This window comes from Aspergillus wentii, assembly GCF_001890725.1.
Source record: "Aspergillus wentii DTO 134E9 unplaced genomic scaffold ASPWEscaffold_6, whole genome shotgun sequence".
In the NCBI taxonomy this organism is placed as follows: Eukaryota; Fungi; Ascomycota; class Eurotiomycetes; order Eurotiales; family Aspergillaceae; genus Aspergillus; species Aspergillus wentii.
Genome location: NW_024467837.1, coordinates 388,865 through 401,267, shown reverse-complemented (window position 1 = coordinate 401,267; position 12,403 = coordinate 388,865). Strand labels below are relative to the sequence as shown.

Here is a 12,403-nt window from a genome sequence, read left to right as displayed (position 1 = left end):
TGAGGATATCGTTTTTGCCTCAACACGAGGCTAATGACCCAAAGACCACAGCCTCACGTGGTAGGTGAATAAGCAAATGCTTATTATTCACAATGTATACGAACAAGACTCTTGAAGCTTTTTTAATTCCACGTCGATCACTTATATATAGCCAATTTCCGGCCCCAAAAGCACCACAGACCACTTTGATTCGTCAATACCGACTGAATATCTCTGCAGGGCTTCCAAACTAATGCATCTCACATCAGATTGTTTCACTTCACCTCAAATCAAGCCTACAAGACGAACGACAGATCGGGTATGCCTTAGACTGATTCCAAATTTTCGTGCCTGGAAGACGCATTGCTTTCCCTTTCTGATATATTGAGGCCCCCAAGAAAGCTTCACCTAGCTGAGAACCACAACGAAACAGGAATTTCACCTTGTTGATCAGGCGCTCAACCGGTTCATGTGGTCTATGGGAACATAGGATGTCTATTATCAACATCGTCAGGGGAGAGAAACAATTGCGATGATATCGAGTCAGACGACGAGTATATAAAACAGATCAACACCCTCACGAACAGTCCATCAACCCACACAATTCAATCAATATCTTCACTATCACCTTAATCCAAATCAACTCAGCCAAAATGGTTTCCATCAAAGCCGTTCTCGTCGCCGCCCTCACGGCTACCACTACCATGGCAACTCCAACACCCCCCTCAAGCAACATTATCAGCCAGGTCAGTCTCCTCATCATCATCTAAACCTCCCTTAAAACCAACTAACCCATGAAAACGTATATAGAACTACATCTGCGCAAAAGGCCAATTCAACAACGGCACCGTACTCGGCCACATCCCCCAATCCAAAGTCAACGCCGAATACAACGAAGCTGGAACCAAAACTGGTGCAAGCGGCTACCCCAAGAAGTTCGAGAACAAGGACAAGCTCCACCTCGCGCCGGGCTGTGGCACTGATGCCGGACTCTGGGAATTGCCTGTGCTGGATGGGGGCAAGCCGTATGACTACAACAAGACGGATGCCAACCCTGGTCTGATGCGGGTTTACTATACCACGGAGTTGCGGTTCTGTGGAATTGGAGTTGAGGGGGATGCGGACAAGGCTGATCCCGATCATCTTTGCAGGGTTGAGTGCCCCAACTGCTTGCAGAGCGCACCACCTCAGTAAATGGGATGGTGGGAGTATTTTCTTCTATCTTTGAAGAGTTGATGCGTGTGTTCTGTTTGTTACTAGAAGTATTATTCTTTCAACAAGAATGAACAGTTGTATTTTTTTTTTTTTTTTTTTTTTGAATTATCATTATCACAGGCCCTCTTTCTATGGTCGCCACCTGCTTTGTACACGACATCTCCCCATTATGAATTAAAAGGAAGACTTCTATTGGATCTTCTTTACCGTCACATAACATCCAGGAATGAATCTAGAAAAATCGGCCATACCCTAAACCCCAACTTCAAACCTGCCAACCTACTTACTCCTCATGCCTCGTAAACAACCAAAACAAAACCAGATGCATAACATGAATAGATCCTGTCCCAATAGTTCATTCAGATATCATATGTTGACGTGAAACAAATCCATTAGAGTTTGGCGTCAAAGTCCTCGAATTTAGTGAGATCCGTAACTGGGCTGGGCCCGGCACTCACAGAGAGGCGGGACTTGAAGTCGGTGACATTGGTGATGTACTGGGGCTCCTTGGGCTTCTCGACACCGTTCACGCCATTGGCCTTGTCTTCCACAGGCACCTCGGTGTTCACATGGTCGCCCGCTTGCGCATTCAAATGAACGGACATCTTGCCACGAGTCGAAGAAGCCGGGTCAGCAAATTGGTTGTAGAACTTGACGAGGTCGGACTTGGTCAACGCTCTAACGTTGGCAGCATCGGACTCATTCTGAGTAAAGTCAAAGTACTCTGAGCTAACGTGAGTCGAAAGACGCGAAGTCTCAGAAGACAAATTCTTCAGCTTCTCTAGTCTCTTGTTGATAACACTTCGTTTATGGCCCTCAAACTCCTCGTCAGACATCTTTTCCAAAGACTTTCCAAAACCACTCAAGAAAGCATCAATGCGAGACTCCAGGTACTTGGCGTTGCGCTCGCTCTGAATGATGACTCGGTAACCCATAGTCGTGGCGGAGTAGCGCGCGCCACTCCAGACGACATAACCCAGCTGCTCCTTGCTGCGAAGCTGATCGAATGCGGGCTCCTCGGTCATCTGAGCGAATAGCAACAGCTTCGACCGGAGTGCCTTGTCGGTCATGCTGCCAATGAACAGATAATACTCAATACAGTGGTTGATGTTTGCAGGGTCCTGGAGCGTTCTCTCAAAAATGTAGTTACTTCCTGGTGGCAGAATCATGTTACGTCTCACGATCCACTGGGACTGGGGCAAAGGACGACTTTTCAGGATTGTCTCCACGGAGTCTGTCATTCGGAGCGCATCCTCTTTGTAGAGGTTTCCGTGAGCTAAAACCTCAATGTGAGTCTGTTGCAGAAGCTGGGGGAAGAAAGTGGAAATGTCTTCGGCTTCAATATGTTCCAATTCTGCCGCGTACTGTTCGTTGATCCACGCTCGCTCCGCGGTCAGATACCTGGTGTAGTCACCAACCTGGTAGAACGGCTGTTGGTACTCGGCATTTCGGTATCCCCGCGACAGACGCTCCTTGATAATGTGGAAACGGTCTGGGTTGACAACCAAATCACGCATGCTTGTCAAGACCTTGTCCAAAAGCACAGACATTTTGTCGTTGTACCCGCCAACCGAGATATCCAGGCCGAAAATACTGGAAGCGAGGTTGTAATCCAAGCCTGCAAGCTCGGCATCATATGAGTACTCAACCAAAGCATCCCTAACAAGCTCACAGTAAATATTCGCTTTAACTTGATTGGCAGGAGTTGCCCAAGCCAAGGGGTTTCGAAGGGTAACGTGAACGGTAGCTTTGGGTACCCAAAAGCGGTCGTCCTTTTTGAACCAGAGACGGACTTTATCATCATGGCGAATAAGCTTCGGTGTCTTGGCCGGCTCCGAAACCTCTTTCTTCTCCACCGAGAGCCTGGTCGGAACGAACTCGTTCTTGTGCGGCATGTGGAGACCAGACATTCTACTCTCCGGAGTGGTCGCCAATGACTTGTTAATTTCGGCCATGAAGTCTTCGGGGACCTTCTGGACCTTGTATTCAGTTCCATACCATTTCTCCTTGGAATCCCAATCTCCGGGGTAGTCCTGCGCCACGGTTATGATTCTAAAATTGTCGGCCCGGAAGTATGACAAAGCCTTCTTGATCAACTCGGGGTCAAACTTTCTCAGAGAGGAGGAGCTGAGCAACCATTCTCTGGGGTATGGTTTCTGCATGACACTGCTTGTGGAACTGGTGAATCGACTAGCCGGAGACTTTTGCTTGAATCGGAAATCAACATCCGCAATGTCCTTCATCTCATCAAAAATCCACTGCTCCGGCTCTCTCTCCTTGATCATGGCGATGTATTCAAAAATCACCTTGGCGACTTCACGGTGCTGCTTCAATCCCTCTTGTGTCAGACGAACAGAGACGGTGAAAAAGGCAGATCCGGGGCAAACAGGCATGACACCAGCGGACAGAGCATTTGCCCAACCCTTTGCTTTGATATAAGCTAGGATACTGCCCGGTCCCTCGTGACCAATAAGGTGGCTGATATACCGGCTTGGCTGGGTGTCATAGTGGAACTCTTCATCCAGGAATGGGAAGTAGATGTCCATAGACCGGGTGTCCATCACTGGCTTTGCAAAAATTTGGATACACATGTCTTCTGCTGACCAGGGCTGGACGTCATCCCAGCGGTTCTGTGGCAGATCCTTGTTCTTCACATCAGCAAACAACTCTCCCACCCAGCTTTCCAGCTGATCCAAGGACTCTCTTCCAAGAACGACCAATTTCATCCGGTTGGCCGAATAGTGCTTCTCGTAGAATTTGATAAATTCATTACGGATATCCAAGCCACGCTTCTGCGGCTCTTCTTTAAGAGTCTGGAGATTACCAGTAGAGAAGTGATGGTAAGGATGAGAAGGGCTTGAGAGAGACTTGTTCAACTGCATCAGACGCCACAAGTCACTCTGGAGGTTCTTCTTGTTTTCTGAATCCACCGCTCGCAATTCACGGTCCAATGTTGATTCCAAGAATAGGGGAGACACAAAAAACTGTGCAAACCGATCAAGGGCACCGTAGAGAGGAGATACAGCGCCATTTGATTGGGCGTCATCGCCCGAGGCGGAAGTGGCAGACACCTCAAAGAAGTAGTTTGTCTCTGTGGCAGCTGTGTATGCATTGGAAGAACCCGAGTGGGATGCTAGAAACTGGTTATAGGCATTTTCTTTGGGGTACTGTTCAGAAGATTTTTGTTAGTTGGTTTATCCTTTCCCGAGCTGGGTTGGAAGGCGGTTCTAGAAGGATGGTAACCAATCCGAATTCACGTACCTTGTTGGTTCCCATGAACAGCAAATGCTCTACTGCATGAGCCATTCCCGGCATGTCATCCTCGTCTGAAAAGTTTCCGACATTGACGTTGACTGCCGCGCTAGCCTTGTCTGTATCAGCATCGTGAACCAAGAGCGCTTCCAGCTTGTTCTCGAGACGGATGACACGGTATGATCGATCATCGAGCTCTGGCTTCTCCAGACGCTCGGCGAGGCGTTCAATCGAGCCCATGTTCGCAACACCTGCAGAGAAAGAGATACGAGAAGACTGGGAGAAGGAACGACAGGTCGACAAGCCTGAAAGCAAACAAAACCGAGACGGGAGAGGTCGTGGCAAAGCGGAAAAATGAGGGGCGATCGCCGCAGAAACGCCTGAAGGGACTAACGAGCGAAGAGCTGGGATATACAGGTGACCTCTGGTGTTCCACAGGCGGAGAGGTGCAGAGGACCTTGGAGGCATCCAGAGAATGAGGGTTGCCCAAGGAAAAAGCCGCTGTTCCGCGATGGCGGTCACGCAAGGACAATGCGGCCAAGAAGGAAGGGAAAATGATACACGTCAGTGAGCAGGCAGATCTGCAGAGGAGGGAATGAGATGGAAGTAGGGAGAAGAGAGAAAGACACACAATGGCCACCGTTATCTCTTTGAGGCTCGGGGATTAGTGATAATCCCGATAGTTTGGGGACCAAGTGGGAGGATCGCCGTGGAGGCGGTGAGCATCTGCCTCGGGTGGGGAAGGCGGTGAGATTGCGTGATATGCAGCTGGCGAGAGTGGCTTTTGCATCATTCCAGCTGGAAATCATCTCTTCTCTCATCATCGGCCAGGGAGTCGTGGGAAAGCAAGGGGAGAGGTTTATCAATAGGCTGATTGGTCACACGGTGAGGGTTTCAACTGACTCCGGTGATAGGAACAGGCACACATGCAGTACGACAAGGTAGATACAGCCCCCGACGGTTTGAAATCAAATTGGCATTGTCAATTCTACAGGGCTCAGATACGGTCCTTATCCTCATCAGTCAAATCAGTGGTAAATCCGAGAGTTGATAAAGAATCAATCCGGGGATCCAATGCCTGCATCCCCGCCTCGGAAGCCGAGCCGACATGGCAATGACTACAGAGATTCTATCAAGTCTCAGGCATAATTCTCACAATTTAACCATCACAATTAAACCAGAAGTACGATCTTTCGTTATTGATAATTACCAGCTCTTTTCTCAGACACTCTTATGGTTGAAGTGCCAAAAGAAGGGCGTGGTCAATTGACTTCGGGATCATCTCCCGAATCAATGAGGGGGACCACAAATTAAATATCATCAACTGCTGTCCCATATCAGCATTAAAACTAGTACAACTTCCATTTACACATTCACCATGGATATAGCTGAGTCTCTTGAAAATGCCACCCACACGGAGGCCATCAGATGTGTCGACATGCACACAACCGGCGAGCCAACCCGAATCGTCTACTCGGGTTTCCCTCCGCTATATGGAACTCTCCTCGAACAACGCGACCAAGCAACACAAAAGTACGACCACATCCGTAAGCGGGTTATGCTTGAGCCTCGCGGACACGATGGCATGTATGGGGCGATTATCCGGCCAAAAACAGAGCTGGTTCAATCTGGGGATGCCCATGTTGGGACACTCTTCATCCACAATGAAGGATTCTCTACCATGTGTGGACATGCAACAATCGGTCTTGGACGATTCTTTGTGGATACGCATGACCCGAACGTCTTTCCCTATCGCGATCAACTGAAACTCGATGTCGCGACACAAACAGTCAATGTCAATATCCATGCCCCGTGTGGACTGATACGAGTGACGGTTCCTACCACGGCAGACGGGCGTAAATCTGACCCTTCGCGCCCGGTCACATTCCTATCAACGCCTGCATTTGCAACAGCTATTCAAGTGAGGATTCCCATCCCTCATGAAATCCGATGGCCAGCGTTGGGATCCAACAAGCAGTCTATCACCTTGGATGTCAGCTATGGCGGTGCATTCTATGCCATTGTAGATGCCAAAGAACTTGGCTTCTTAAGCGGCTTGAATAATGTGGACTTGGACGTCATGACATCTTGTGCCCAGAAACTGAAGCCATACCTGATGACAAGACCTGAGATCATATCCGCCGTCCAACACCCCGAGGACAAGCGTCTGTCTTTCTTATATTCAGTGATGGTTGTGGATTCTGAAATCGGATCGAAGCCGAACAACGTCACCGGAGCAGAAACTGGACTCTGTTACTTTGCTGAGAGCCAGATTGACCGATCACCAACAGGTTCGTGTGTCACGGCTCGAATGGCATTGGCCCATGCAAAGGGCTTGCGGCCTGCTGGTCAACGCTGGGCATATAATTCTCTGGTATCCAACCACTTTGGGGAGGGCTCATTCAGTGCCGAGATCGTCGAGGACTTGAAGGATTCTGTGGTTGTACAGGTCGAGGGGCAGGCGTTTTACACGGGGACGTCTATTTTTGTTGTGGAAGAGGGAGATGCAACATCTTCCAGTGGTTTCACGATGAAGGACGTAGTATAAAGGATCTCGAAGTATTTCCAGTGCATATTGATGGACCCGAAGTACATAGGTAGCTGACTTGAAGCAGAAAACAACAAAGCATTCATTGACATATTATATTTTATCCAAGAGCAAGACATAGCTTCATTAACAAATAAAACATTACCATCCCATCCCCATCCATATTCAACAATCAACAATCCACCTAACATCCACTCGCACAAACCGTCAGGACAATATCCTCCTTCTCCCCACAATTCCTAACCTGACTTCCCCCAGGCGAAACCCCATTCGGCCAGCAAAGGGTACCACACCCTTCATCAACAGGCTTGATAACAACCGCACTCCCGGAGAACGGGTCTCCAAAGACATCCGAAATGTCATACCACACGTTGTTTCCGTCCAGCGTATACGCATACGTCAACTGCGGGCTACCATCGTACAGCCCGTTCTCGGTGGTGGTCACCTTCAGCGAGATACCGCCCGAGGCGTCGTCATGGTGGAAGGCTTCGGTGAAGTTGGCGCCAGGCTGGATGGTTTGCTTGGGACCGACTGAGCCGCCAACGGACCAGAGGTAGATGGGGTCTTTGCAGTTGTTGGCAACGACGGCGTTGCCAACTGCGGCTGCCAGAGGGGCGAGGGCGAGGGGGAGGGAGAGGAGGGTTGTGAGATGCATTTTGATTGATTGTGTAGATTGAATTGAAAGAGTTGGGATGATGTTCTTGTAGATAGATAGATAGTTGATGAACTGAGTTGTTTCTGGAAATGATATTCAACCTGGGAAATCAACCATTCTTATATACCTTTTCTCTGATCCATTTTTAGCCCTTTTCATCCATCTCTCAACATCCCATAACTATCTCATGTACTTACATCCAGTACCAGACACAAATCAGGCAACCCTTCATCCAAGACATTGCCATCTCCTAAATCCGGATAACAACTCACCCAAGAACTAACTAACCAAAAAACCAACTTTTCCAGCTTCCATCGCCAAATCACTCATGCATGTCTCGAATCGGATATCGGATCATGGCCTTCTATTCGAAGAAGAGACCGATATCCGCATCATGCCAAGGATGTATAGACTTAAACGACCTAGGTAGCTATACCAAGTAACCACGGAGTAACTAGTGTACTCAGGCGAAAGAGGATCCTGTTGAAGATAACCGACGTATCCGGTAAAAGTGAGACATTGTTACATTTGGCCTGATCCATAGGATCACTTAACACTTTTGAACTGTATATTGAGAATTCAGGATTCAGGAATAGATTATTATCCACCTTTTCTCCGACTTGGTGGGATGGGATTGGTGATGTCTCGGATGGGGCGTTGAAATGGATCTTAGATGGAAGGGAAATTGGGCTCGTATTTTGATTAAAATTTATTATTAGTACAGTGCACCAGTCTAGTTGATGGCAAGTGACAACTGATTGTGATGCTGGAGAACCCGGATTTGGGATGTTGTCATCTGATTATTGACGTCAGTTGTGTTCGGAACAGTGGTTTTCTTTTCTATCTATTTCTTTGTTTATTTTGCTCTGTATATTGATTGATTTAATTAGAACGATCCCATGATTTCAGCCACTTCAGGGACGAATCGATCATCCCAGCGGGGAAATCATGAATCAATAATGCAATGCAACGCCACTAATCGCCAATTGCGGAGAAGGCGTGCGGATGTGGCGGAGAAATGCCGAAGAGACCATGGATGGAGTTCAATACTTGGAGTCATATAAGGCATTCAATAATAATAATTCTTCGCTATGTAGTGGCTGTGGTAGTATTCTCACAAATAATATCAACTTTGTCTAAAAGAAAAGAAATCAGGTAAGAATCCATTTCAAAGTACAGGAGTCAGTCCCGGTTAGTTGGCTTCTTTTCTCGGTGACCGGCTTTTGCTCTTGCTCTTCTCGTCTTGTTCTTCTTCTTCATCATTCTCTGGCTCCGGATCTGCTCGTGCCGCGATCCACTCGAATACCTCGTCCTTGTGGTGCATAAGCATCTCACTGAGTCCTGCCTTGGGGGACTGAAGAAGATGCCCGTAGCGTTTTGACGGCTTCCGTCGTGTTTCGACGTTGTTCCAAACGCCGTGGGTATGGGAAACAAAGACCAGAGAGTTCTATCCGGGTGTGTTAATTCCTGAACCATGTCAATAGTATTCAAAGGTTAAACTTACCTCCTTATACCATCTTGAGAGCCAATATTGGGTGTGCGAGGCGATCGCACGAACTGGGTTCTCGGCAACGAATGAGATGACTCCATTCACTCGTTTGTATAATGTGTCTTCTATAATTAATAGCCATTATTTGAAGGTTCAGGGCAAGACCTACCCCGGTTGATCAGGAGGTTCGCAACCCCATAAAATGCATTGCCTATCCCGACGAAGAAGATCTCGGTGGCTTCGTTGGGCCTAGAACAGCCATTTAGTTCCATGTCGCATATTGGATAACCATACTAGCTTTGACTTACTCGATATAATTGTCCCACAGGTATCCAGCCAGTTCCTCGGTAGCAGTGGGCCGATTTTCGTCTTCATCTTCGTATCCCGTCGACTTTGAAGTGTTAGAAGGCAAAATGGTATCAATTCACAGAAATACTCACAGGCTCAGTAGTGACATGTTTAGGTATGTTGACATCAATAACGGCGTAACCCTTTCCGATTGCCCAAGCGATATAGTCCTTTGCGATATCAGCCTTATCCTCGTTAGCGTCTGACACAAAGTCCGGTTTTACGAGCCACGTACAAGCCAACAGTTGTGAGCCTCTAGCTTATTCGTAACTGGATGCGGTAGACCCATGATTTCCGGACTGCATAGAAATTAGTGAAAATCCCGATGTCCTGCTCAAGGGAAATACCGACGGGTCATGGAAGATAACAAGAAGAGGCACGGATTCATGATAGTTGGACCTGCATAACACGGTCAGTAGCAATCATTAATCCGAATTCTTTTGTCCATACGTCGCCAAAACTTGGTTTTCAAATGATTTGGAAATGGCAGTCCGGTATATGTAAAGTGATGTGAGCTTGTAGTTTTCGTAAAGCTGTTTAGACTGATAACCGCGGATTACATCTGACTCATTTTTAGTTTCTGCCATGCAGGAATCTGATTCAACAACATACCATGAAGCCTTTCGGTCCAAAGTCCGCCGTCTTGCGGTCCTTTGGGATACATACAACGCCAATAGCGAGACTGGATCATCATGACACGCCGTACGGCAGAAGTAGCAACTTCCGATGGTGAGGTCGACAAAAGACGGTCAGGCGGTTCTCCCATAAGTGTTTTTGTAACTGCAAGTGCAGACTTTGAGATGGACCTGAAATTGTAGCCTCCCTACCATTGTAGTGTTAGAGCAATACAAAACAATAAGATGGTAGCGTATTCAAACCTCCAGGCAAACAGCGACCTTGCCTTTGGCAAGTGTCATAAGCATATGTGTCATGTGGGCGTAGCAAGCTGGCGTTACAAAACAACCTCCAAGCTCGTCACCGACTGCCGCATCGAATCCGGATGCAACTATATCATGTCAATTTCCATCGCAGTTGTGCAGTGGGGTATAAATGCTTACCGATCACCAAATCAGGATCAAACTCTTGGGCAATGGGCATGACAACCTGTTGGAAGGCATACATGTAGTCGCCATCTCCCATTCCCTGGCTATCCCATGGAATGTTCACATTTCTGTGTCCCCAAATCAGTAACTGATGCTAGGTCTCAATGCTACTGCAAATTACCTTCCAACTCCAGGACCAGCACCACAATGATCCCAGTTGCCCTCGTCACCCCCAGGATAAAACTTCCCATCTTGGTGGACATGGAGAGAGATGTACAAGACGTTGGGGTCATCGTAGAATGCCTTCTGAATTCCATTTCCTGTGACGTGTGAGTAGTTGCTTCGACTGGAAGGAGTATACTTTTTATTCACCATGATGAACATCCCTGAGCTAGTTAGCTATTTCCCAGGCTGGTAAAAAGGAGTAAGACCTACCAATCCAGGATCAAGATCTTTCGGCAGCTGTCCCCTAATTGCCTCTGACATACTCGTGCTGCAACAGAAACATTGTTGAACAGACAGAAACCCATAGTCTTGTCGTGTTCTGCGTGGTGCCCCGGCGGTCGAATAACAGCAATGGCGTTCTTCACTTTCCGCGTCGCGACAGCAAGGCATGTTTCAATCGCTCCTCCGACTGATAGTATTGAGGACGCAAATGTTAATTTATTAAAGTAAATCGAGTCACGGGTATGCTCCAAAGCAATAAGCTCATCATCGGACATATCTATAGCACCAGTTAGGGGATTGTCCATATACTCGAAGCAGACGACTTGAATGATTCTTTGATTTACCTTTAGTGCTCTCTACAAATGCAAAATGGTCTGTCGTATGAACAAGAGAGATTTCTGCTTCGGTGGCATTGCGAGCATCGATTCTCTTCAGAGGATGAGCAACGAGCGGTCTTGAGGACTCTACATCATCAACGAGTCCCGCTCGGCATAGCTCTTTGTAGATGAAATAAATTCTTCTTGGATCTTCTGGATGGACATCTGCTGTTGGCCGCACTTCGCAGTGATAACGCATCTGGACATCATAGCAGATTCCTGATTGAAGAAATGCAAGTGGAAGACCTGCATGTGCTGGTTCGTCCTCAGACCAATCTGAGTTCTCCTCAACAATGCTATCTCGTTTCTCAAGGGACTCGGAAGTAGCATCACCAGACTCCCCGGACATGACCAGACTCTTAGGTGGCGACACACCTTGTTGGTCCGGCACCCCAGGCGCCACAGGTGTCTCTTCAGGTTGAGGCCGTGGACTAGGTGGACGAGGCGGCAGTGGCAGTCTCATCTGAGGCCCAAAGAGAGATGGAGCGAGCAGCGGATCTGACCCCCCATTGATCTGTCCTGAGGCAGGTGGTTTGCTGGGGCTGCCAACTGGTAACTCACGAGAGGCAGGAGGGTTGGGATATTGGGAGCCCGCCTCTCCCATGACGGTATCTTCATCCTCCTCCATAGCCATTGGAGAGTAATCTCAATCAAGTCGTTTTGCCTTCAGGTCACCTTCGCTGCAATATTTGGTGATGCTAGTATTTCATGGCCGAATTCGTGGTCTTGATCAGATGCTCGTCCACCAAGACCTTGAGGCCGTTTCCAAAAACGACAAGAAGACAGAAAAAAAATAAAACTGACAGAAAAAAAAAAAAAAAAAAAAAGAAATTCAAATCATAAACGAGGATAACAGAGGGTATCTTAAAAGTTGTTGAAAACCACAGCACGTAGTGGAGACTGGATGTATCGGGAGCCCAGAAGCTTGGGACAAAGAAAGAGTAGTGCAGATGATGGGCTTATGAGTTCGACAAACACGAAAAGGGGAAACCAGATATATCACAAATGGCCCCGAGTCATCAATCCACAACTACTACAAGTGGCTCTGGG

The 12,403-nt window shown here is 47.8% G+C and overlaps 5 protein-coding genes across 5 annotated transcripts; 2 read left to right on the top strand and 3 right to left on the bottom strand.

Annotated features, from left to right (window-relative positions):
- Window positions 1-179: 179 nt before the first annotated feature.
- On the top strand, window positions 180-1,296 carry aspf1 (major allergen and cytotoxin AspF1). The gene is made up of 2 exons (XM_040835865.1): window positions 180-725; window positions 790-1,296. The coding sequence occupies exons 1-2, from the start codon at window positions 633-635 to the stop codon at window positions 1,171-1,173; spliced, it is 477 nt and encodes a 158-aa protein (XP_040686442.1). The 5' UTR covers window positions 180-632; the 3' UTR covers window positions 1,174-1,296.
- A 290-nt stretch (window positions 1,297-1,586) lies between these two features.
- ASPWEDRAFT_52909 (a-pheromone processing metallopeptidase Ste23) lies at window positions 1,587-4,686 on the bottom strand (the record flags this gene model as incomplete). Its single annotated transcript, XM_040837801.1, has 2 exons — window positions 1,587-4,361; window positions 4,456-4,686. The coding sequence occupies 2 exons, from the start codon at window positions 4,684-4,686 to the stop codon at window positions 1,587-1,589; spliced, it is 3,006 nt and encodes a 1,001-aa protein (XP_040686441.1).
- Window positions 4,687-5,824: 1,138 nt separating this feature from the next.
- Window positions 5,825-6,994, top strand: ASPWEDRAFT_115815 (putative proline racemase; the record flags this gene model as incomplete). Its single annotated transcript, XM_040828611.1, has 1 exon — window positions 5,825-6,994. The coding sequence occupies one exon, from the start codon at window positions 5,825-5,827 to the stop codon at window positions 6,992-6,994; it is 1,170 nt and encodes a 389-aa protein (XP_040686440.1).
- A 179-nt stretch (window positions 6,995-7,173) lies between these two features.
- On the bottom strand, window positions 7,174-7,926 carry ASPWEDRAFT_42794 (putative BYS1 domain protein). Its single transcript, XM_040835864.1, has one exon. It carries the CDS (start codon window positions 7,647-7,649, stop codon window positions 7,179-7,181), a length of 471 nt encoding a protein of 156 aa, XP_040686439.1. The 5' UTR covers window positions 7,650-7,926; the 3' UTR covers window positions 7,174-7,178.
- An 811-nt stretch (window positions 7,927-8,737) lies between these two features.
- hdaA (histone deacetylase hdaA) lies at window positions 8,738-12,152 on the bottom strand. Its single transcript, XM_040835863.1, has 15 exons — window positions 11,321-12,152; window positions 10,965-11,253; window positions 10,902-10,915; window positions 10,711-10,849; window positions 10,545-10,657; window positions 10,365-10,492; window positions 10,099-10,309; window positions 9,937-10,048; window positions 9,838-9,885; window positions 9,722-9,785; window positions 9,579-9,671; window positions 9,447-9,529; window positions 9,308-9,387; window positions 9,154-9,260; window positions 8,738-9,096 (listed from the first exon to the last, which is right to left on the bottom strand). The coding sequence occupies exons 1-15, from the start codon at window positions 11,985-11,987 to the stop codon at window positions 8,842-8,844; spliced, it is 2,403 nt and encodes an 800-aa protein (XP_040686438.1). The 5' UTR covers window positions 11,988-12,152; the 3' UTR covers window positions 8,738-8,841.
- Window positions 12,153-12,403: the final 251 nt, after the last annotated feature.